Source organism: Xenopus laevis, chromosome 7L (assembly GCF_017654675.1).
Source record: "Xenopus laevis strain J_2021 chromosome 7L, Xenopus_laevis_v10.1, whole genome shotgun sequence".
Taxonomy (NCBI): domain Eukaryota; kingdom Metazoa; phylum Chordata; class Amphibia; order Anura; family Pipidae; genus Xenopus; species Xenopus laevis.
The window spans coordinates 59,560,718-59,586,433 of NC_054383.1; the positions used below are offsets into that span (position 1 = coordinate 59,560,718).

Below are 25,716 nucleotides of genomic sequence, written 5' to 3' on the forward strand. Positions count from 1 at the left end.
CCTGTGCCTATGAATAAGTGCCTGTGGGCACGAAACTCGTAAGGCGGAGCATCAATCGGTCTGTATGCCTACTTTTTAAATATTTATGCTGAATAAAGAGTAAATCCTATACAGGTATGGCCTATATATTGTATTACTACTCTGGGAGATTTAGGCAATATGACAAACCTGTCCCTCAGAACAGAAAATTACTTCCTGCTTTGCAGCTCTCTTGGTTTCCACTGATGGTTACCAGTAGGGATGCACCGAATCCAGAATTCGGTTCGTGATTCGGGCTTTTTCAGAAGGATTCGGCCGAATCCTTCTGCCCAGCCAAACCGGATCCTAATTTGCATATGCAAATTAGGGGCGGGAGGGAAATCGCATGACTTTTTGTCACAAAACAAGGAAGTAAAAAAAGTTTTCCCCTTCCCACCCCTAATTTGCATATGCAAATGAGGATTCGGTTTGGTATTCGGCCGAATCTTTCATGAAGGTTTCGGGGGTTCGGCCGAATCCAAAAAAGTGGATTTGGTGCATTCCTAGTTACCAGGCAGTAACTTGAGGGGGAGGGCACATGGGTCAAACTGTTTGCTTTTGAATCTGAGCTGATTAATAAGGATCAGTTACAGACTCACTGAAAAGTTATGTCCCATGTGGCTGACTAGCTCAGAATTAGAGAACTGAAAAGCCGGAAGTTGTATTCTGTTATGTTAGACATCCAGTCACTCCAGCCTTTATAGACTACATGTTTGGCTAAATAACTATATTGAAAACAGTTTTTATTTTTACACTAAACTGTTTCTTTAAGGATGAGGATTGGAAAAATCCATCCAGCTGGTATCTCCTAACAATAGGCTACACCTAATCCAACTATACATCTTTCACAGAGCTTATTACACTCAAGTCAGGCTTCACTACATTAACACAGATACCCCAGATGTCTGTACTAGGTGTACCTCAGAGAAGGGACTTTTCATACATATGATATGGAGCTGCAATAAGATCATGCAATACTGGGGGAAAATCCTAGAACACACTGGAAATAGTATTGCAGGTTACATTCCATAGAACATCCAAAATATATATTTTGCTTGTGTTTCAAGCCCTCAAACTGGATAACACCAGTGTCTCTTTCTTCAAAAAGCATTACTGTTGGCAAAAAGGCTAATTATGCAGAATTGGAGGAACCTAGCTCCTCCCACATGGCTCTAACTGGCAACATGTAATGCAGTAATTTTGTAGAGTTGAACAATTAGGGGCACATTAACTTAGCTCGAGTGAAGGAATAGAATAAAAAAAACTTCGAATTTCGAAGTATTTTTTTGGCTACTTCGACCTTCAACTACGACTTCAAATTGAACGATTCAAACTAAAAATCGTTCGACTATTCGACCATTCGACCATTCGATAGTCGAAGTACTGTCTCTTTAAAAAAAACTTCGACCCCCTACTTCGCCACCTAAACCTACCGAGCATCAATCTTAGCCTATGGGGAAGGTCCCCATAGGCTTTCTAGCTAATTTCTGATCGAAGGAAAATCGTTCAATCGATGGATTAAAATCCTTCGAATTGTTCGATTCTAAGGTTTTGGGGGGTAATCATATATTTCTGTGTTTTTACCCCACAAAAAATGCAGTCAATGTGTTGATTTTTCATTGGCTGAACTTACCCAGAGGACTATTTGTATGCGCTAACTTCATTTTGGGGCCTCTAAATGACAGATACTTTGGTAAGCAAACTGTTTGGAGGACGCCTGTTAATCATATTTAGGGTTATTTTTCTCGGTATGTAATGATACATGGGTTATATGATGCTGGAAAGCGTTGAGGCAAATTTCACCAAAACCAACACATTTTTGGTAAGGTTTGCAGAAAGTTTGGAGAAGAAAGACATGGGTACCCAATTTAGATTCAGCAGAATGTGTACTGTACAAAAATATATGGTTTTGGGGGGTAAACATATTTTTTGGTGTTTTCACCCCACAAAAAATGCAGTAAATGTGTTGATTTTTCAGTAGCTGAAGTAAAGTACTTTACAATTTGGATGCGCTAACTTCATATTGGGTCTCTAAATGCCAGATACTTTGGTAAACATATGCAAAATGGGCATCAAACTCTTCAGTGGACGCCTGGCAATCATATTCAGGGTGCTTTTTCTTGGTACCTCAGGAGGCTCATGGCAAGGAGCGCAATTATACAACAAAGGGTATAGGAGAAAGCAGACGTATGTAAGGCCCTTAATTAGGCAATTACCTGAAACTGGATCACAGAGTCAGAATTCTGACAGAAAATTACACAATAGCATATTCTGGCTGTATTTTGCCCCATATATCCATGCAGACAGAATCTAAAGTGACTCACATATGGATATTAAATGTGAATGTCCTACATTCAAGGACATTTCTTTGATTTGAACATGCATGTGCCATCATGGCTGCCCACACTGAGTGCTGACTGCCATAGTTCTCAACACACATAGCAATGTCTTTCTAAAGCAGCTCTGGGGGAAGGGGGTTGCTGACCCTGTATGTTTGAAACTGCTGACAGAATCCCCAAGTTTCATTAATACAATTGCATGCTCTAAAATATGATATAATTGGTATCACTGAGACCTGGTGGGATGAACCTACCGAGCATCAATGTTAGCCTATGGGGAAGGTCCCCATAGGCTTTCTAGCCAATTTCTGATCGAAGGAAAATGGTTCAATCAATGGATTAAAGTCCTTCGAATCGTTCGGTTCAAAGGATTTAATCGTTCGATCGAACAATTATTCATTCGATCGAACGAATAGCGCTAAATCCTTCAACTTCGATATTCGAAGTCGAAGGATTTTACTTAGACGGTAGACGATTTTAATTAGACGTTAATTAACCCTCGATATTCGACCCTAAGTAAATGTGCCCCTAAGTGTACATTAAAAGAGGGGTCCCCACTGAATTTCATAAAATCTGAGCCCTCTGACTGGATAAGCATTCCCTCAACACACTGCAGAGTAATGCGGAACTACAATAGTCTATAATGATTATGACGAACTTCAGCTGTAACTCTCTCATGTGTACACCTTTTTTTCTTGCCTTGCTTCCGAAATGTTTCAGCTCTTGTAAAGGTCTATCTGCCCTTCTTATGTTTTTCATGTTATGTAACTCTCATTATTAATGTCAATTAATAAAATTTAAAAATAAACATTTTGCATGCAGAGGTGTCCTATCTATGGACCTCACTTGTTGTTCAATCCTGAAAGAGCCTTCCAGATCAATTCCACTGTGCTGCCAATATATTTTCATGAACACCTCTACATGTATTAATATTTTTTTACCCCAGTACCAGTGCTTGGTGGAAGGCTGTATGGAAAATTTCAAAACTGACATGGAGCGGAAAACTCACTTGATCAAAATGCACTTTTACCCATCTGATCTTTGCTTTGACAGAACCAAAAATGTAAAAAGGTAAGTAATTATTTTTAGATTCAAACATCAGCTAAATAAATCTCCAAGTCAAAGATTCTTTTTGTAATACACACTTTTCAGTTGAATGTTAAAAATAAAAAATAACTGGTTCTTGTATAGTGGCATATATGGGTATTTATAGCCATACAATATACACAATTTAACATTGTTGACTACTGCCTGAGAGTTTGTGAGAGTTTTTTTTTTTTTTTTTTTATATTTTCCCATAACAAAGAGAGCATTTGATTGGCTACTAGGCAACTCACACTGCTTTCCATTCAAGTGAACAGGAAGTAACCTGCTCAGGTAGCAATGTTCTGTCAGAAAACTTAGCAGTGATCAAAACACTGCCATTACCCTTAAAGGGCTAATGCATAACTATCTTCAGCAGGAACCACAAGTGTCTCTAAAAAAAGTGAGCTCTGCCCCTTATTTTAGATTTTAAAAAATTCTAGATTTTTACATTTAAAAATAGAAAATGTGTATGATTGTGAGTTTACTTTTCTCTGTGTTCTTGGGTATGTTATAATAAGTTGTTTACTGACTGTACCTTAGGGTTGCCACCTGGCTGGTATTTTACAGGCCTGGCTTGTAAAAATGATGGCTGATCCCTATGTTATTAATAGGGAAAAAAGATAAATATATAGGAAGGCCAGTATTTTTTTTCGACAAAAGGTGGCAATCCTACTGTAGCTGTATGTTAGATTGATATCTAAAGAATATACATAAACAGGATGTGGGCGAATCGGTAAGTACAATGTTCATTTACACAACCCCTTATCTTTCTTCCCAAATTTCAGTATTTTGGATTTCTCCTTTATGTAGCTGTGTTTCTAGGGATACAGCTATTATATAATATACAGCTGTGTATAACATAACACAACACAGTAAGTGAGTTGAGCCAGTTTAAAAATAACAATGAATTCAGATAAAAAGTCAGTGGTAGACACATGATATGATACATAAATGTTTGCTTAGAACTAATGTGAACAAGGCACCAGGGGGCCAGATGCAATACACCCTCGGATATTTAGAGAGCTTAGTTCGTTTAAGACAGGCCATTTTTTCTGATTTCAGACCCATTTTCATCTAGTGTGATATCTTTGGATTGGAGGAAAGCTGATGTAATTCCAATATTTAAAAAAGGATTATGATTTCAGCCTGAAATATTTAGATGGGTAAGGTTTGTTAAGAGGTCATATTCAAGATTATGTTCTTTGGGAATGGCAGTATAAGTAGTAATCAGCATGGCTGTAACGACTTACCCTGGTGGTCTAGTGGGGGGACGGCAGGGACGCCCGCCACGCGTCCGTCTTCTCCGTGCGCCTGGTAACTAAGGGCGTGCGTGGCGCGCCTCTGTTGTATTTATAGGCGCATGCAAGGGCACCAAATTCAAAAGTACTTAAAGGGGTATTATGTAGTTTTTCACTGCCCATTATAGGAGTTTGTTCCTGGTGCTATCTGAGCTTTTGCTAACCTGTTTTGAAGCTGTTTGATTCCTGTGTTGACCCCTGCCTGGCTTTTGACTATTCCGACTTCTGGATCCTGACCCTTGCCTGAATACCGACTACCTCTTCTGCTTAACCCTTCTGATTGACTTCCTGGTTTGACCCTTGCCTGCCTGCCCACGCTTTGAACTCTGCCTGCCCAGACCCGGCCTGATCTGTTTATGCTCACTTTCTGTCTGCCTCGACCTGTCCTGTTCCGACTATGATTCTGTCTAACACCTTGCACCATGACCTTCTGCCCCAAAGACTTTGCTAACAGTCGTGCCCCTCTGTCTATCCAGAACCTCTAGCCTTGCACCTCTCGTTTAAGTCCTGGTAGCATCCAAGTAGCTGAGGGCTCCTCCCGAGGCCAAAGGTGGTCACACTACAGGTGAAGCACGAGCCGAAACCAGGGTGCTTGGCATTTGTTCTGGTGTTGGGTGCCGACCGTGACAATGGCTTTATGAAGGATAGGTCATGTCCCACAAATCTGAACAAAGAAGTAGGACAATGGGGTTGCAGTAGATGTGATCTCTTAGAATTCTGCCAAAGCATAAATGACTGCTTTCTAAACTAAGGAATGTTTGCCTTAGTAATGTTGTTAGTACATGAATAGGAAGCTAACTAAAGGAATATGATTTAAAGAGGGTGGATGTCAATGGTTTGCCACTGTGTTCTTTACTGGGTCCACTTTTATTTAATTTTTTAAATGTTGTCATTAATTTGTCATGAATTAATGACTAAACTATTTATCCCAATTAATTCTATCCAGGATTTGGAATTCTTGCAGCAGGATTGGAAATAGCCAAGTGGCTGGTGAGCTTCAGTGTTAATAAATCTAAGGGTACACAGAGTGTTGCCTCTGCTCCTCTGAGCTGTTATGTGTCTTTTCAACCAAATTTACTATGTTACTATGTAATCCATGAGGAACAAGTTATCCTATGATAAATACATTGAAAACGTAATCATCCCAAGAGGTCTGACAAATGGGGTATGACATTTAAGATACTATTTAATGCCAAAGCAAACAGGAGTATTGAAGGTTCAGTTCTATTGAGCTCTTACAAATTTTGTGCAAATATGAGGATACAACAAAGAAGAAATTTACTAATAAAATGTGCCACTTAAAAAATGTCAGGGGCCTATCAGCTGCTAGTGGAGAAGTCTGAACCGAGGAGGAAGCTTCAGGACAAAGTTCAAGTATGCGGTAACCAATAAGGATCAAGAGTAGTCGTTGTCAGAATTAAGGTAGTAGATCAATAGGCAGGTGGCAAGTATGAAATAAGTGCAGGCAAGGTCAAAAGTCCAGGAATAAATCAGGAACTAATTAAAGAACACCCAGAAACACAAGCAGCAATTCCTATAATTGGGCATTGAACCTGTGACCTTGACGCTGGATGCATGACATCATCGCGCTGGCAACGAGGCCCCACGCCGATACCCATGTGGCACGTGGCGACTATGGGCGATGCACAGATGGAGATGGGAGCGCCATTGTCACTCCTGACAGTACCCCCTCCCTCAGAGAGCCACTGGACCACCACATCTTGGTTTCCGTGGAAATTGTAGAATTCCAGTACCTATCGAGGAGCATGGACATTGCCTGTTTTATCCAGGAGCACTCCTCGGGACTGAAACCCTTCCATTTGATGGAATTATAGAAACCCCCCCCCCCTTAGAGATTCTTGAGTCCAAAATCTTCTCTACCTCGTATTCTTGCATACCATTCACAGTAATAGAAACAGCGATTAAGGATTGCCAGTTTCACCAGAGACACATGGACCACATTAGGGATTCGCATATCAGGGGGAAGATGAAGTCTGACAGCCACAGGATTAACAATCTTCACAATGGGGAATGGACCAACACATTTTCGACCCAATTTGAGAGAAGGAACTCTAAGATGAAGGTTTCTTGTAGAATGCCAACCTTATATAAAGGAGAAGATTTCTGTCTGCGATCAGCATAACTCTTATAGGCCAAGGAACTCTTCTCCAAATTGGCTTTGGTAGCCTACCAAATGGCTGACATGTGGGCTTAATGTTCATCGGCTGCTGGAACATCCAACAAGAGGAAGTCTTGGGGGAAGGCTTGCGGATGTTGCCCAAGAAGGGCGATCTACTAGTGGAGGCATGACAAGCGTTGTTATGAGAAAATTCTGCCCAGGGGAGTAGATTGGCCCAATCGTCCTGACAGAGGGATACATGACTTCTCAGGAACTGTTCCAGTGCTTGGTTCACTCAGCTGCCCCGTTGGATTGAGGCAGATGCGAATTGGAGAGCGATACCCAGGTTTTTACATAAAGAGTATCAGAACTTGGACACACTTTTGGGTGCCCAGATGTCTGGCTTGCTTGGAACAATGGCTTTGCTGAAGGATGGGAATGCGCAACATATACCATACCTATGGGGCTATCACCAGGAGCAGAGGACTGTACTGCTATTATCTGGCTGGCCAGTTAAGGGAACAAGGAAGCAATAATTTTCGTGGGGGGAACACTAGGTTCCTGATCTTCACTGAGGCGACCCTCAGGCACAATGCTTCTGGATAGGGCATCTGCCTTCCGATTTCTGGAGCTAGGGCGGTATGAAGGACAAAATTTAATTGTGTGAAGAAGGGTGCCCACCGAGCTTGACGAGGATTCATTCTCTTGAGAGTCTGGATGAATTCCAAGTTTTTGTGATCAGTAAAAATGGTGACGAGATGAGGTGCTCCTTCCAGGAAGTGTCGCCATTCCTCGAGTGCAAGTTTAACTGCCAGAAGCTCATGATTCCCGACCTAGTAATTTTGCACCACAGGAAAGAATAGTAGGCACAAGGGTGTCTGAGAGAGAATAGCCCCAGCCCTGACATCGGAAGCATCTACTTCAATGAAGAAGGGTTGCAGAAGGTCAGGATGTCGGAGGACAGGAGCAGAAGCAAACAAATCTTTCAGGGACTGAAAGGCCTCCAGAGCATGAGGGGGCTAAGCATTAGGTTTTCCTCCCTTCCGGATCATAGCCAAGACAGGAGCGATACAGATTTTCAATGTAAAAACAAAAACTGGATAAATAGATTGGCTGTGCAATATAAGAAAATATTCTCAATATAATTAGTTAGCTAGCAAAAAATGTGACTGGGTGTCTAACATAACCAGAACACTACTTTCTGCTTTGCAGCTCTCTTGGTTTCCACCAAGGCAGTAAGCAATCAGTGACTTGAGGGAGGGCCATATGGGTTGTAAGCATTTCCTTTTGAATCTGACCTGAATGCTGAGGATCAAAAGCAAACTCACTTATGTCCCTTGTTATGTCCCTTAAAGTCGCTGACTAAGTCAGAGTTAGAGAGTTGAAAAGCAGGAAGTATGGTTCTGGCTATTATGTTAGACATCCGTTCACTTCAGCCTTTACAGATTAAATTTTTGCCTTAATTATATTTGAAATATTCTTTTACGCAGGATGTCAATTTACCCAATTTCTATTTTTACACTGTTAGGAAAAAGGTTACATCTAGTGGCCTATTAATCTAAACCTTGGTAGGGTTACCTAGATATCTATTGAAGTCATAGATTCATACACTGCTGTACAATTTAAAAATTTGGCAAAAAATATTGGCAGCTTTGCCTTTTTTAAATTATTTTTGAATAAAATTAATTTAACTTAAAAACAACATTTTAAATAGTGTATTAGAAAAACATTACATATATGAAATATCAAGAGGAAGAGATTGACATTTGCTTGCTAATTAATCAATATGCGTCACCTAATTATTTTTTTAGGTCTGATAACCATAAGCATCCATAAGCCACATTTGTGCATCCTATATTTGTCCCTATTTTATGTTATCACATCACTATGTTACACAGTTACATAACAATTGGTAGATCAATAGTATTATACTACTTCCCTGGAAGCAACTTGCCAGCCCCTGTCTATTATTAGGCAAAATTATGCAACTTTCTCATCTCTTGGAAATATATTAAGCCAGTGCCTGTCTGTTATTAGGCAAAATGATGATGAAACTATCCCATGTCGGAAACAAAATTCAACCCGGTTTTCTCTCTGCAGAGAAGCTTCAGTCCAATCTTTATTGACTAAATGAGAAACCGCCCCCTCCCTTCAAGTCACTGGTTGGTTACTGAATGGTAACCAACAAGAAAGCTGCAAAGCAGAAAGTTGGATTCTGGTTATTATGTTAGACATCTGGTCATGCCATCCTTTATAGATAACATTTTTGGCTAACTAACTATATTGAGAACATTTTTTATTTTGCACAGCCTATCTATTTACCCAGTTTTTACTTTTACATTGAACAATTCATTAAACATAAAGATAGAAATTAACTAATTAATTGATTAATAGCATTTTGCCACATTTAATTATTCTTGAGGATATCTTTGTAGTCCTGTTGTTGCCCAGAGGTTAGTGATTTCTCCTAACTCATCTGTATATTTCAATTTATGTTATGCATCCCAATCGATTATGTTTTATATCTGACTCTGAATTTGTTTTTGGATAGAGGTTTATTTTCCATATTTTTAACTGATATAGTTTCTTAGGGAAGTAGTATAAGCTCTGCATTTTCTTATAAAATGGCACACAGAGTTTTTGTATGCAGAGGTTAAGGCCTCCCATTATCTCCTCCATATCCAGTTCAGGTAACAACTTCAACTATCTTCTGCTTTCCTTGTCAGGTCACAATAACTGAGTAGTTCAAAATTCCTCTTTTAATTTCCACATCTTTCTCTTTCTGTGTGCATATTTTTTTATTTTCACGTAACACTGCATTTGGAAGATGGCAGGAAACCAGATGGCAGGAAACCAATATTAATTTTTTTTTTTTAATTAAAGAATCATATCTGTTATAAATGTATTTAAAATCTCAGCTTCCAATTATATTATATTGCCTTTTCTTGCATTTATGCCTCTGAAATAGCAATCAGTGTCACTCCTTTCATCCTCCCACTTGCTGTCTATAATTTTGTAGCATACATAAGATTTTGGTATGATACAATTCTCCCCTTCAGCCATCCCAAAACCCCCAAGGCTTCTGGCTCTCTGCCTCTCCAAGTGTGAGTATTAATTGTGCTTACATACAGTTAACTGGGTGCCCATCTTCATCACCCATGTTCCCTATTTTTTCTGTTTTTTGGCACTCTGGTACCTCTTTTGGGGGTTTCCTATCCTCTCTGCTCTTTCATTCTCTTCCTGTGTTGCCACCCTAAGATGAACCTTAAAGGAATAGTTCAGTGTGAAACTAAAAACTGTATAAATAGATAGACTGTGCAAAATAAAAAATGTTTCTAATATAGTTAGTTAGCCAAAAATGTAATGTATAAAGGCTGGAGTGAACAGATATCTAATAAAATAGCCAGAATCCAACTTCCTGCTTTTCAGCTCTATAACTCTGAGTTAGTCAGCGACTTGAAGGGGGGCCACATGGTACATTTCTGTTCAGTGAGTTTGCAATTGATTCTCAGCATTCAGCTCAGATTCAAAAGCAACAGATATGACCCATGTGGCCCCCCTTCAAGTCTCTGATTGGTTACTGCCTGGTAGCCAGGGTAACCAGTCAGTGTAAACCAAGAGAGCTGAAAAGCAGGAAGTAGTGTTGTAGCTGTTATATTACATATCCAGTCACTCCAGTCTTTATACATTACATTTTTGCCTAACTAACTATATTAGAAACATTTTTTATTTTGCACAGCCTATCTATTTACCCAGTTTTTATTTTTACACTGAACAATTCCTTTAAGGGCCACAACCGACAGCTGTATGCAGTGCATATGCAATACCACTTGGACATGCTACAACAGCCACGTCTACAGGCCTCACCATAGTGGCAAAGCAAAACCTGATGGTTAAGTTCAAAAGTGTCAAAGAAGAGTCTAGTAACCCCTTAATTTTAGCTTGGGTCCCTTTTTGGAATTCTTCTATTTGCCAAAACAACTAGTAGCAAAAAAAAAAACCTCTGGCTAGTCTAATTGTTCCCTTTACCCCTCAGGCTACAATAGGTACTTCACGCACAGACTCCAATACAAATGCAATAATGGATTATATGACAAAATTGCACTGAACCCTGCAGAAGATGCAGTGAACAACCAACACATGTTAGAAGAGCTAAGATGTGTTAAAGTGCTTCAGCATGGCTTGATAAGCACTCTATTAAAGTTAATCAAAGTCAGTAAAGGGGAAATTGACAAGCTGCCAGTTGCAAGTGTCCTGGAGTTTTATCAGACCCCTCAGATAACAAAGACATTGATGTTGTTTTAAAAGAAAATGTTTATTGATTACTTGTACGTGGAGAAATGAACATTGACAGTCATTTCCAAACAAATTCAGGGGGAGTGGGGATTTATTACCCTTTACTAGTATGATAGTGTGGATGGATTTGTATTTTTTGCATGTGCCCCTGACGAAGAATGAAATAAAATATATATTTTTTTATGCTGGTATTCCGTGTTCCTTTCACTTTTTTCTGTTTTTAATATTATAGGGACTAACAGGTAGCTTCCATGCAGTGAGCACCCAGCCCTTCTTAACTGTTTATGGTGTGCCAAACTAATAAACATCCACTATTGTTTCTACTTTAGTTTCAGATAGAAATGCAAAGACATTTACTTAGACATCCTGAAGTTCCTTTGTTGGATCTTTAGCTGTTGTTGATGTTACTGTAAAACGTGTCCTTGGAGCCTTTATAATATGTAAGCCTGCGGTTGCTTGCCTGAAAAGTAGAACTCATGGTCCAAGTCTCCTCCTCTAGGAACTGGAAAGTTATCTCATATAAATATCCCTTCTGCATTTTCAGTTGGGCCCGGTCGTAACGTACTGCATTTTCAGAATGCAATCATTCCAGCAGACAGAATTGTTGTTTGTCCTTTAGTGAGCAGGCCTTTACTGGCAATCTGTAGATTCTGGAAAAAAGGCCAGAAGAGCTGTGTACTTAAAATGCAAGGGTCTATTTTGAATTCCAGTCAGGGCCTGATATTATCAAGTGACTCATCAGAGGGAAAAAGGCCATCAATTATTAGTCAATGGATAAGAGCAAACCATACTACTGACTTATAAGCTAAAGATTCTCCTATGCACACTCTCTCTCTCTTTCATACGCTCAAATTTGAACTTCATGCTACCATTACTCAGATTTATTGCGGCACAAGAACAGCCAAATAATGTACTTAGTACACTGGCATATATATCTTGCAACATTTCATCCAGATGGCTTATGCTGATTTATCACTGTAGTGAATTTGTGCAAACTCTTTGCTCTTATCCTTGTAAGGGCAGAAGCACAGAGCCTGTGTCTGTGTGCTGTAAGCTGTTACCTAGCAACCAGCTGTTCAGTGATCTCAGTGCAACAGAAAGTGACACAACAGCTAGTGAGTGGCAGGAAGAGGAAGTCACAGAGACTGGCAAAATAAGAGAGCCTGGCATAGGGAGCTGCATGGTGGACAGAGAAAGAGGCCAGAGAGCTGCTGGTGGGCCAAGAGAGCTGAGAGGCTGCAAAGAGCATTCATTTGGATTGGGCTGGCACAGGGAAGCCAGATACTGTGCCTGGAAAGACAGAGAATGTGAAAGGTATACATTCTGGAGGAACAACCAGCAGGAGATTCCTATCTGAGCATCCAAAGGGGCTGGTAGTCGCACTGTATGACTGAATGTGCTGGATTTGCCTGAAGAGAGCACTAAAGTAAAGTATCCAAAGAGGATTTGTGAGTATCCTGTTTAAAGGGACAGTACCCTAAAGAGTGCTGAAGATAAACAGATTGTTTATTAAAGGACATAAAAGGACTTTGTCTTTTTAGTTAGCTAGACAACTTTGCGCTAGTAGAGCTACTTAGTGAGGCCCTATTGCCACCAGTTAGGAGTGCTGCATGTATTAGGTGCCCATTTATTTTAGATAAACTGATATTTAAGTTAACCAATACGGTGTGTGTGTGTTATTACTGTATTCCTAATGGGGCCATCCGTAGGTGCATTCCTGGATCCCACTAGGTGGAGGCACTCCGTTGGTAAGTACCAGGTACCCAGTCTCTACCCATATCACTGCGGAGTGACTCAGGTTTGTCCCGAGCCATCAGGTAAGCGCCACACTTGGAGTGTAACACCGATAAAGGGGTGTCGAAAAGGGTTACATCACTTTGTAGTAATATATGTAGACCTACTGTATGTATATATGAATACACATTTCTTATTTCCTGCATACTTCAAAGGATTGTAATTAACCCCCATTTAACTAGTATATGTCCTGAGTTTTTATGACCCATCCTGTCTTGTAATAAAATGCAAAAATAAGATAGGATGCTTTGTTAAATAGGTGGGACATACCCTGAGAAACCATCTGGAGAGGGTCTTTTACATTTCAAAGAGTACTGTTTGTACAGTTGTTATTGGTAAAAGGGAAATCTAAAGAAAGTAGCTGGTTTTCCTGTTTAACCTGTCATCAGCCAATCAGAACCATTCCCCATTTTGGTCAATGGCATAGAAACAGTATAACATTGGAACCGGTTTTTGGCTGAAGAAGAAGGGAAGCAGATGGAGAGAAAAAGAGAAGGATTGGGAAGAGGGAGAGAGAGAAGGAAGGATGCATAACCTGTGGGCACATTTTGAAAGATCTCTGCATAATTTGCTTGCTGTCTCTGGGCTGGATAATCTGATTAAATCGTTTCATCTCTGGGAACCTTGGTTGCATCATTTTACCTGGCTGTAGTAAATTGTGGACTCTTCATTTCAGAACACTATACGGATACTTGGTTATATCTATAAAATACACAACACACATATGCAATTAGGATAAGTTCCTTTAATAGGGCAATCCCACCATAGCTGTCAGCCCAGAGCCCAAGAGTTACTTATATTTAGTGGTATTTCTATGGGAATAGAATCCTACTCTGGCTGGTGTCTCCCGTCGAGCTAGCCCATGCTACCATTACTCATTGGAGCATAGCACTGCCAATTTTAGGTACTCTGTCTATCTCAAACTCTTTACATGTTATAAAAGGTGTTGCGCTGTCACTTACTACAAGTCCTCATTCACTAGGTTCATTTCCCCACCTCCCTCTAAGATTTTATGACTTTATGGTCCTGACTTTCCAGTCTTTCTGCCTTAAGCCTCCTCAGGCTGTCAAGAAAAAAATGACTCCCCTCCTGGATTGGCAACCAAAGAGGAGGAAGGTAGCTACTCCTTCCATTCTGTATTAAAGATTACCCTTAACACTTTCTTAAGGAAGCACTGTAGAAGCACTAAGAACCTATGTGGCTTAATATAGAAGGAAAGAAGTTAATAGGAAAGAAGAGAGGTATTTAAAAACTACTAGTCTGTGGGGACAGAAGCAGCATTTAATGAATATAAACACTATAATAAATCTTGTAAAACACCAATCCAGAAGACAAACTTTTTTTTGTATATTAATAGTAAAAAGATGAGGGTTGAAAGTGTTGTTCCTTTAAATAATGGTACCAATATGGTTGTAACACACAGAAAACGCAAATGTTCTAAATCAGGTGTTTTCTTCAGTGTATACAATAGAGGAGTCAGTGTTCCCAGGCTCATTTAATAGCTTCACTGTTGGCTGAGCTCAATCTAGTTAGTGGCTGACTCAGGATATGATTCATAACACTTTAATAAAAATTAATGAAAAAAAGGCGCCAGGGGCCGATGGCATACACCCCCGGGTTCTAAGAGAGCTTAGTTCAGTTTTAGACCGGCCCCTATTTCTGATTTTCTCAGATTCACTTTCATCTGGTATGGTACCTATGGATTGGAGGAAATTTGATGTCATTCCAATATTTAAAAGTATTACGATCTCAGCCTGGCAATTACAGGCCAGTAAGTTTGATATCTGTGGTGGGCAAATTATTTGAAGGCTTATTAAGGGATCACATTCAAAACTTTGTCCTAGTAAATGGCATTATGAGCAGTAATCTGCATGGTTTTAGGAAGGACAGGTTGTGTCAGATTAATTTGATTGCTTCTAATGATGAGGTGAGTAAGATTCTAGACAGTGGGGGAGCAGTAGATATGATCTATTCTCAATTTGCCAAAGGTATGTTGAGCTTAATGAAGTCACATGGATAGGAAACTGGTCGTTATTGATGGTACATTCTCTACTTGGAGTAGGGTTCGAAATGGAGTCCCTCAGGGCTCAGTATTGGGTCTACATTTATTAAGCTTGTTCATTAATGACTTAGGGGAGGGCATTGTAAGTAATGTATCTATGTTTGCAGATGACACAAAACTATGCAGCCCAATTAATTCCATACAGGATGCAACATCCTTGCAACAGGATCTTGACAAACTGGCAATCTGGGCAGCTAAGTGGCAAATGATATTCAATGTTGATAAATGTAAAGTCATGTAAGTTTTAGTCCCCAGCACTCAAGCACTCAAACAGGACATTATTGAATTAGAGAGGGTACAGAGAATGGCAACTATGGTGGTAAAAGTATGGAAAATCTTAGCTATGAGGAAAGACTGTTCAAATTGGGGTTGTTCATGCTGGAGAAGACGCGCTTAAGGGTTGATATAACTATGTATAAATATATAAGGGGATCATATAATGATCTCTCTAATGCTTTATCAGTAGGTCTTTTCAGCTGACACTGAAAATATTCGGAACGGTTCTTTTTATAGTGAGAGCTGTGAAGATGGGGAATTCTCTCTCTGAATCAGTCGTACAGACTGATACATTAGATAGCTTTAAGAAGGGGTTGGATGGCTTTTTAGTGAGGGAATACAGGGCTATGAAAGATCGCTCATAGTACAAGCTAATCCAGGGTCTAGTCCGATTGCCATCTTGGGAGTCAGGAAGGAATTTTTTCCTCCTCTGTGGCAAATTGGAGAGACTTCAAATGGGTTTTTTTGTCATCCTCTGGATCAACTAGCAGTTAGGCAGATTAAGATAGAGTTAAAAGATTGAATTTGATGGACGTGTGTCTTTTTTTCAACCTATGTTACTATGTAACACCCTAGTCCAATGAGCGCACATGTCATATTTAAAATTTTTCATTGTAAGGGAAGTTGATGCTTTCACATCCCATACAGTAGATTTGAGGATGCCTGGATGTGTGTCAAAGTTATATGCTTTAATCCACTACTGACATGACATATTTCCTGATACACATGACTGGCTAATTAGTCTAAAGGTGAACATGCACAGCCAGATCTGCTCATTTAATGAGATCATCAAACAAGCAGACCTGGGACCAATTTGGCCACCCACATGCTAGGTTAAATTGTGCAAGGGATAATGATCAGATTGGGCCTATGGAAAGCCATCAGATGAGGACTGCATCAATATGCCGATGCACTCTTCGTCTAGTGGGATTTTGAAGCCTGCCCAGTTGACATCTTGTCAATTTTATCACATTATTGGCCCCCATAACAGTACATGGGCAGAAAAGCTGCAACTTGGTTTGAAGGGGCCACATTTGGAGTTTAAGATATCATATCAGATTTAATAAAACAACAGATCATTATTATTATTAACATTTCTTTTTAGAGTTCAACATATTGCAAAGTGCTGTAAAATTAATATGTTTATACAAAGAAATCACATGACTTACATATATGAAATATACAGTGTTAAATTATGACCAGTACCGGTACAAAAGGTGAGGAAGGCCCTGTGCTAAAGCGATTACAATCTAAAGGGGAAGGGAATGAGACACAAAGCGCGGGAGTGGGCAAGATCAGACTTAAGGAAAGAGTGCTGTGGGTATTGTGTTTGCTAGCTAAACCGAGTGAGGGTAGACCTCTCTAAAGTGTGTTTCAAGAGATCTTTGAAAGCAGAAAGCCGGACAGACCGTGCCAGAGAATTCTAGAGGAGGGGTGCAGCCCTTGCAAAGCCTTGAATGTGAGCAGGTAATGAGAGAAGAGTTGGACAGCAGGTCAGTAGAGGAGCATAGTAAACGGTTGGCTAAGTATCTAGAGATGAGTTTAAAGATATAGGGTGTGGCAGAGTTATGAAGTGCTTTGAATGTCAGGGTCATTATTCAGAATATTATTCTGAAAGGCAGTGGAAGCCTGAGCAGGGAGTGGCATGGCAGAGGAGGAGTGGTTGCTGAGGCGTATAAGCCTGGTCGCAGTGTTCATTATGGACTGGATAGATGACAGTCTTTGGCAGGGAAGGCCAATTAATTGAGACTTATGGTAGTCTAGACGGGATATGATGAGAGAGTGAATAAGAAATTTGGCTGCATCTTGGGTGATAAACGAGCGTATTTTGGATATGTTCCTTAGCGTATTTTGGATATGTTTCTTAGGTGAAAGTGACATGATTTAATAAATGACTAGATATGAGCAGTGAAGGACATGGCAGAATGTAGGATAATCCCAAGGCACCGAGCCTGGTGAGACGGGGTGATGGTGGAATGGTTAACTATGATAGATACTTCTGGGATGTTGCAGGTGTTTGTTGGGGAAAAAATGATCATTTCAGTTTTAGAGAGGTTTAATTTAAGGTAGCATTGTGACATCTAAGTAGAGATAACGGACAGTCAGGAGGAAACCCGAGTTAAGAGCTCTGGATTGAGATTAGGAGAGATAGATCTGAGTATCATCAGCATAGAGATGGTATTGGAAAACATAAGAGTTGATTGCCGAGAGAGGAAGTATAGAGAGAAAATAATAAGGGGCCCAGGACAGAGCCTCGAGGAACCCCAACAGAAAGAGGTAGAGTAGAAGATGATACTCCATTGTAGGAGACACGGAAGAAATGTTTAGTGAGGTAAGAAGAAAACCAGGACAGGGCTGTGTCACGAAGGCCAAGCGATTGGAGGAGTAGAGACTGGGGAGTGTGAAGAATGGGTGTTCAATGTCTAGGGGGGTTTAGTAGTGTAATGTCACTTCTGATGGTGTTAATTTTGTTTTTGAAGTGAACAGTAATATCTTGAGCAGAGACAGATGTGCACGGAGGGAGTGGGGAAGGGGAAAGAAGAGTGTTAAAGGTAGAGAAAAGTTGTGCAGGTTTTTTGGAAAGTGTAGTAAAGTATGTTTGTTTAACTAGGGTAATGCTGATGTTATAGGAGCACAGGGCAGATTTGTAGCTCCAGGATTTTCCAGCCTAGCTTGCCAAAAAAATTAAAATCCAGAAATTCCAAAATTCTTAAAAATCAAGTCCATCAATATACCATAGTCCAACATATCTATTCAATGTGCAGTAGTCCCTGAGGAATACATTTGTTCTTGCATATTGTGCTAAGGAAATCACATGTAAGTTCAGACTTATTTCTTTCTTTTGAAGATTTAATAACATTAAAATTTTAACAGCCCACAAATACGGAAAACTCGGAAATAGGGAATGTTGAAGGGTTTCACTACTGCACATATACTGAATAAATATATTGGACTATGGTATATTGATGGACTTGATTTTTTTTTTTTTTTTTTTTAATTTAAAATTTTTATTAACCATCATTTCCAAAGAAAGACAAGAGGTACAACAATGATGCAGAAGAATATTCAAGTGACAGTAGTAGCTGCTGCATAACAGAATATGACTGTTCAATTAGCTCAATCAACACATATGCATCATATCATGGAGATGAATAATGCCATAACGAGAAAATGAATCCGTATGGAAATGAAAGGAGTTTAGTATAAAGGTAGATAGAGAAAAAGAAAAAGGAATATAGAAAAATAGACAGGTCTGACGAGATCTGGGAAGGTAGGAAGGGTAGATTATTGTACTATACCTCGAAGTTGCAAAGTCTCCAGATATTGAGCCCACGGATGGACTTGATTTTTAAGAACTTTAGAATTTCTTACTTAAACTTTTTTGGCCAGATAAGCTTGTAATTCCTCTCAGCAGTTGCTGGTTGACCAATCAAAATGAAGGTGGGAGGGCTTTAAAGTATTTATAGTTTGTATCACTGTGAAATTGTTCACACTTGATAAAGAGCTGTTAAACTCAAAACATGTCGTGTTGGTGAATAAAGGCACTTTGCAGCAGAATTCCTGCGCCTTTTGGCATAATTACCCATTTACAAGCTCATTAAGGGCAGTGGGGAGTGTGCTGTAGTAGACAGAGTTAGCAACATTAGGACAGAAGCCGGCAGAGATATTAAGAGTTGAGAGTCAAAGGAAGAAGAGAGATGCGACACGTCTAGTGTTATGTTTTGTATCTTGAGACAATTTTTATACTAATCGTAACACTTTTTTACAGACAGATACCATCATCTGGTTATTTTGATACAATTTATGGACAATTACTTTTGGACTGTAAACAACCAGATGGTAGGATACATTTTCCTAGCATTGATACATTGTTGATCTAAACTAGCATAACCATATGTACAATGCAGGTGAGTTGTTGGATAGGCTGAAATGTAGTTTCTGAAAACTAATTATAATGTAATACATATACCTGGCCAGAAGATGTAGCTGGTATTTAATTGTTTGGTATATAATTGATTGGTGTGGGGTGGAAATGCTGGCTTTAAAACTTCACTGAGTATGTTGTTAACTGCACCAGAAGAAGGGCCCAAGTGGTCCGAAACATGTAGTGCTATATGCATCTTCTATAAACTATTTAAGAAATTGAATACATCTGCTCTCCAGTGAACCTTCATTCTCTACATGATACTTTCTCTCTGGATTTGGCAAAATTAGATTACTGTTTGTAGCTAACGATTTTACACAAGGTTTGTGGCTTCAAATACTTTTCTACTTTGAAATTTCTATACCTTTGTGACTTTTTGGAGGAGGTGGCAGAAAATGTTTATGGAAGCATGAAAGTGCAAACAGGACAAATACAGAATAAAAAGTGTTTGAAGTGTGAAGTAATAAACAAATCTATTTTCTTGTTACCTTAGCTGGTAAAAGGTTGATTGAAGAGAATCCAGTTCCTTGAAACGTTTCAATGCCTTGTTTAACTGCCATTTCCTAGCACTTGTGAAATATTAGCACTTAGGTAATGTGAGCACTAGTGTCATGCCCCTATGCTGGGCCTGATTTTATATGCAGCTGATTGATAAAAACAGAGCCTTATTGACTAATCAATTAACCTATATGTATATCTGTAATGCCTCATTTTATGGTGTTTTAATCTGTTCTTTTCTAGTGTTCATTTTTTCATAAAACTATGATAGACGGTTGGAAAAAAGGCAGTGTTTAGATTTTACTTTTTTAAGTAAGATTGCTTTTGTATGTTACTGTTCCTGTTTTTTCAGCTGTAGAGTGCACTAGAAAGTGTTTTATCAAAAATCCCTGTTTGGTTTTTGAGCTTTCTTTCTGTTTTCTTCAGTGAGAATAAACAAAAACCGATTCCAAGGAAGGATGCAACCATGGCTATTGTGACTGGAGAAGAATCTATGGATATATGTGCTGTGCAATTTGATGAGAAATCCTCCAATAGCGTTATGCCTCAAAAGATAACTTCAACTTGCTTACATACAAAATACAGGTAAAATTGTTAGCTAATTGTATATACAGTCACTTCACCAGATATATGATGGTCATGTCCCCACCTTAACTCATGTCATTGCTCTTACATTTCCAGGGGGGAATTGAACATAAAAGAAGGGTTTGTCATCATGATGATGGTTACAGTTATCAGGCCACACTTATAGATGAAATACCTGATATAGATTGGGCACCTGAGAGGTTCTGCAGGAGGGATGAGCATTTAGGACTGATTTAAAAATTATTTTATGTCCCTAGATGGGAGCCATACCATGGTAGTCAAACAGGATTTAACCATTTGATTTTCTTAAATGTACACGTTTGTCATATACTGTAACTCATAGAAATGTGTGACTTTGACATCATAGAATGGCCCTACCTTTTGGAGACCCATTGCAGATTTGATCTGGGTGACCTCAAATCAGTTAAGATTCTATACCACTAACCAACTGCACAAGTGAAGGTCAACGGACAGATATCTGCCCCATTTCACTTATGACAGAGCACCCGTCAGGGCTGCCCACCATCCCCTTTCCTCTTTGCGTTTGAGCCCTCTGTCCACTCATGGAAAAAATATCTTTGCATGCAGACAACCTGCTTATCTATTTAGCACCCAGAACTCCGATGCCCTACTTAGCTCCATGGAACAGTTTGGGTTCATCTCAAATCTAAAATAAACTGGGCTAAATTCCTCCTATTCCTCATAATATGACAAGTACTCTCTAATCTCCCTATAAAGTGGGTTCTGGGATTTAAATATTTCGGACTCTATATACCCCTAGAGCCCTCACAATACATACAGAGTAACCTTGACCCTATAATCTATAGGGATGCACCGAATCCACTATTGTAAGAATCAACCAAATCCATTTTGAAAGATTTAGCTGAATACCAAACCGGACAGAGAATCACTTGCACAGTTTTCGGTTAAAAATTTTTTGACTACCTTGTTTGTGTGCCGAAAAGTCACATGATTTTTTGGGTTCGGTTTTGCCAGGCGCTTGGATTCAGCCAAATCCTGCTGAAAAAGCCTGAATCGAATCCTGGATTTGGTGCATCCCTAATAATCTCAAAATGTACATCTGACCTTCAAGTCTGGGCAAACCTCCCCTCACTGTGTTGGAGAATAGACTTTATTAAGATGGTCTACTTAAATTTATACCACCTAGAAAAAACTCCAATCCGTATGTCCAAATCTATCTTTTAAATTATTAACTGCCTGCTTCTTCCTGTAATATGGAACTGCAGAATTACCTTGGAGACGTTGAAGAGAACTAGACCTAACCCTACCCAACTTCCAGCTATATAACCTGGCACCCTTAATATACTTCTTGCATTGGTGGTACCACCCTAACCCAATCAACCCTAATATGGCGTTGCAAGCCACCATAGTGGAATCATTGAAGATCTGAAGGACTTACCCCACTACAAACTCACAGATATAGGCAGCCTGCTAGCTACCATTACCATATCCCATATAGATGGACCCAAGTGTTGTGAATTATATATGTAGTGTATGAAAAATAGATTTCACAATATACCACAGCCAGGTAAGTGGATACAACCAAGGTCTACCTGAATGCAGTGAGGGGTCTACTCCACAAACATTTCTGGAAATATGGCTAAGCCCTGACATCATCTCAGCCCAATTTGTAGTGGAGCGCGCCCCCCAGGTTCCGGCTAAGACAGTGCCCTCAGGTGCACCACTTCGCCCCTTCCTTATTAAGCTCTTGAATTAGAGAGATGGAGATGCAGCACTGTGGCAGTTGAGGAACAAAGGGACTCTACATTACTCCGGGCAAAAATCTCTCCGTATCCGGACTACTCAACTGCAGTTCAGAAAAACTGGAGCGCCTACATTGGGGCCAAGAGGGAACACCGAGATCTGGGCATCACATATTCCATGCTATTTCCAGCCAAACTGCAGGTGGTGGACAGAGTTTTTTGACTTGCCTGAGGAGGTGTCTGAGTGGTTGAATCAATGACCTAGGGACAGTCACAGCCCCCTGGCCTAGTGGGTACTACCCCCTAAGAAAACAACTCCCACATTTGTCTGTAAAGCTATCTTTATGGTACCCAACACTACAAAGGATAGATTTCACCCTATGGCGAGTTTGCTCAATTGCTAGAGGCAATCTCATTAATACCTGGAGGTGGAAAACTTCAACAGTTCTCTTGCTATACCATTTTCTCCTTGAACCTATCCAAGATGGAACTTATATTGGTCAGTTCTCAGTTCCTCTAGGCAGTAAACAAAGTGCATTTCTCTGCCCCTTGTGTTAACTTTGACAGGGACAATAGGGCCTCTTCACAGGCGTGGAGACTCCATCCCAAGTGAATCTCCAAACCAAAGGTAGTGGAAGCATCTACCCCATTATTTGACCAATATTGGCAGGCTAACATGGGGACAACCCCGGTAAAGAAAGAGTCTGGGATGCAAGCACTGCCTACACTAGGGGCATATACACCTCCTTGTTTTCAGCTGTAAGGAATGAGACCAAGGCTACTATTGAGACAGCTAGGGCAGAGTTAAACACTAGAGCAGAATCTGATTTCACACCCCTCTAACACCGACTTTAACTGAGAAATTCTCCCAAAAAAGAATTATATCGCAAAGCCATGTGGTTCAATAAAGGAGATAAAAAATTGGAAGTTACCAGCCTTACTGACTCATGGAGTGGTAAACACTAGCTTCCATTCGATTTTAACAGCTCAACCCGTAGTCCTGGCTTGTTACTGAAATGTCCCGACTTTCTCTTTGATCTCCTGCACTGAACAGCCACAAAATGATACAATGTTTCTGACTTGGCGTTTGGCAGAGAGCCCAGAACAGCCACCAGGTACACTTGGATACCTTTTTAACAATTACGATAAGCAAATGTCATTGTAACAATTTAAGAGAAGCAAGTTTCTTGTGGAAACTGTGACTAGCAGCTTAAAGGTCAATTCACTTTCATTAGGGGGCGTGGCCACAAAAAAATTGTCCCTCTTTCTATTTCCAAAATGTTAGGAGGTAAGTATAAGGGGATCGTAATAATAATTATTTTTTTACGATTAGGTCCTTCCAGCTAAAACAAGGTCTAATTCCAATTAGAAGAAAGGAGGTTCCATCTAAATATTCACAAGGGTTTTTTTACAGTGAGAGCTGTGAAGATGTGGAATTCTCTCTCTGAATCAGTTGTGCTGGCTAAAACATTATATAGCTTTAAGAATGGGTTGGAAGTCTTTTTAGCAAGGGTGGGAATACAAGGTTATGAAAGATAGCTCTCTGTACAAGTTGATCCAAGGAGTAGTCCGATTGCCATTTTAGAGTCAGGAAGGATTTTTTTCCCCCTCTGGGGCAAATTGGAGAGGCTTCAAATGGTTTTTTTTATTATTTTTTTGCCTTCCTCTGGATCAACTAGAAGTTAGGCAGGATATATATAGTTAGGTCCATAAATTGTTGGATAGACAACTTTTTTCTAATTTTGGTTCTGTACATTACCACAATGAATTTTAAATGAAACAACTCAGATGCAGTTGAACTGCAGACTTTTAGCTTTAATTCAGTGGGTTTAACAAAATGATTGCATAAAAATGAGAACTACTAAAGCCTTTTTTTTTTTTTTTTTAAACAATCACTTTTTCGGCATCTAGGGACAGGGTGACTGATGTTTCTTGTTGGGCTTTTACCACTGCCATGATATTGTATATCCATCTGACGTCCTGGGACAAAGGCTGTTTGATCCGGATGGACTATTTTGTGCAAAATTATATTGTCTATTTGCTAGGACTTTGGCCAATAGCTTGACATCTGTTAATCTGTTAATTAATGATATTGGCCTATAGCAGTAATCCCCAACCAGTAGCTCGTGAGCAACATGTTGCTCTCCAACCCCTTGGATGTTGCTCTCAGTGTCCTCAAAGCAGGTCCTTTTTTTTTTAATTCCTGGCTTGGAGGCAAGCTTTGGTTGTATAAAAACCAGGTACACTGCCAAACAGAGTCTCTGTTAATTAATGATATTGGCCTATAGCAGTAATCCCCAACCAGTAGTTTGTGAGCAACATGTTGCTCTCCAACCCCTTGGATATTGTATAAAAATAGGGGTGTGGAAGCACTCTAAAGGCTAAGTAATAGTATATTTAAGTATAAAGGAAGTGCTAGTTTTAATGCACATTCCCTGGGCCCCTGTCTCAAAAGTAAGTTTACAAAACAGGGGTTTTTAGTTACAAAGTTATGATCATAAAGTTGAAAAGCCACCATACCACGTCAAGGTAAACCCCACATGGCGGTCCCTAACTTGTTTGCCTTTCGGCCATAGTATAAAAAGTCTTACTGCATAGTAGCATTCAGTGTAATCAGTGTCTGTTGAACCTTGGTTTCAGTGAAAAGGATCTATCCTCCCCCGCCAGTATGGCCAAAAGGCAAACAAGTTGGGGACCGCCATGTGGGGTTTACCTTGACGTGGTATGGTGGCTTTTCAACTTTATGATCATAACTTTGTAACTAAAAACCCCTGTTTTGTAAACTTACTTTTGAGACAGGGGCCCAGGGAATGTGCATTAAAACTAGCACTTCCTTTATACTTAAATATACTATTACTTAGCCTTTAGAGTGCTTCCACACCCCTATTTTTATACATTGTATTGTTGCCAGAAGCTGTGGCTGAGCTTCATGTGGTTTTTAATAGCACCCCATACCCCCCCTTAAACTAATGGGGCCCTATACTTTTAAAAATGGGCGTTGGTTGGACAATGCCTCTCCCTTAAAAGCCGCATACTGGCGGGGGAGGATAGATCCTTTTCACTGAAACCAAGGTTCAACAGACACTGATTACACTGAATGCTACTATGCAGTAAGACTTTTTATACTATGGCCGAAAGGCAAACAAGTTGGGGACCGCCATGTGGGGTTTACCTTGACGTGGTATGGTGGCTTTTCAACTTTATGATCATAACTTTGTAACTAAAAACCCCTGTTTTGTAAACTTACTTTTGAGACAGGGGCCCAGGGAATGTGCATTAAAACTAGCACTTCCTTTATACTTAAATATACTATTACTTAGCCTTTAGAGTGCTTCCACACCCCTATTTTTATACCCTTGGATATTGCTCTCAGTGTCCTCAAAGCAGGTCCTTTTTTTTTTTAATTCCTGGCTTGGAGGCAAGCTTTGGTTGTATAAAAACCAGGTACACTGCCAAACAGAGTCTCAATGTAGGTTGACAATCAACATAGGGGCTACCAAATGTCCAATCACAGTACTTATTTGGCACCCCAAAGAACATTTTTCATGCTAGTGTTACTCCTCAACTCCCATGCCAATGCTCTAGTGGCTTGGGCCTTCAGCCCCCGGGGAACCTTCCTGCCTGCTGTATTGTATGATTTTACAATAGCCACTATGATCCTGGACTTTATCATTCTTTTAGACGGCGCTTTTCCTT

General features: G+C 39.9%; 1 protein-coding gene across 2 annotated transcripts in view; it reads left to right on the top strand.

Moving 5' to 3' along the window:
* LOC108696300 (zinc finger protein 511-like) overlaps window positions 1–25,716 on the top strand; it is an 81,653-nt gene that overhangs the window by 44,026 nt on the left and 11,911 nt on the right. For both annotated transcript variants that reach the window (XM_018225550.2, XM_018225551.2), the window contains exons 4-5: window positions 3,304–3,428; window positions 20,138–20,296. In XM_018225550.2, the coding sequence (XP_018081039.1) occupies window positions 3,304–3,428; window positions 20,138–20,296 (284 nt within the window). The remainder of the gene's footprint in view (window positions 1–3,303; window positions 3,429–20,137; window positions 20,297–25,716) is intronic.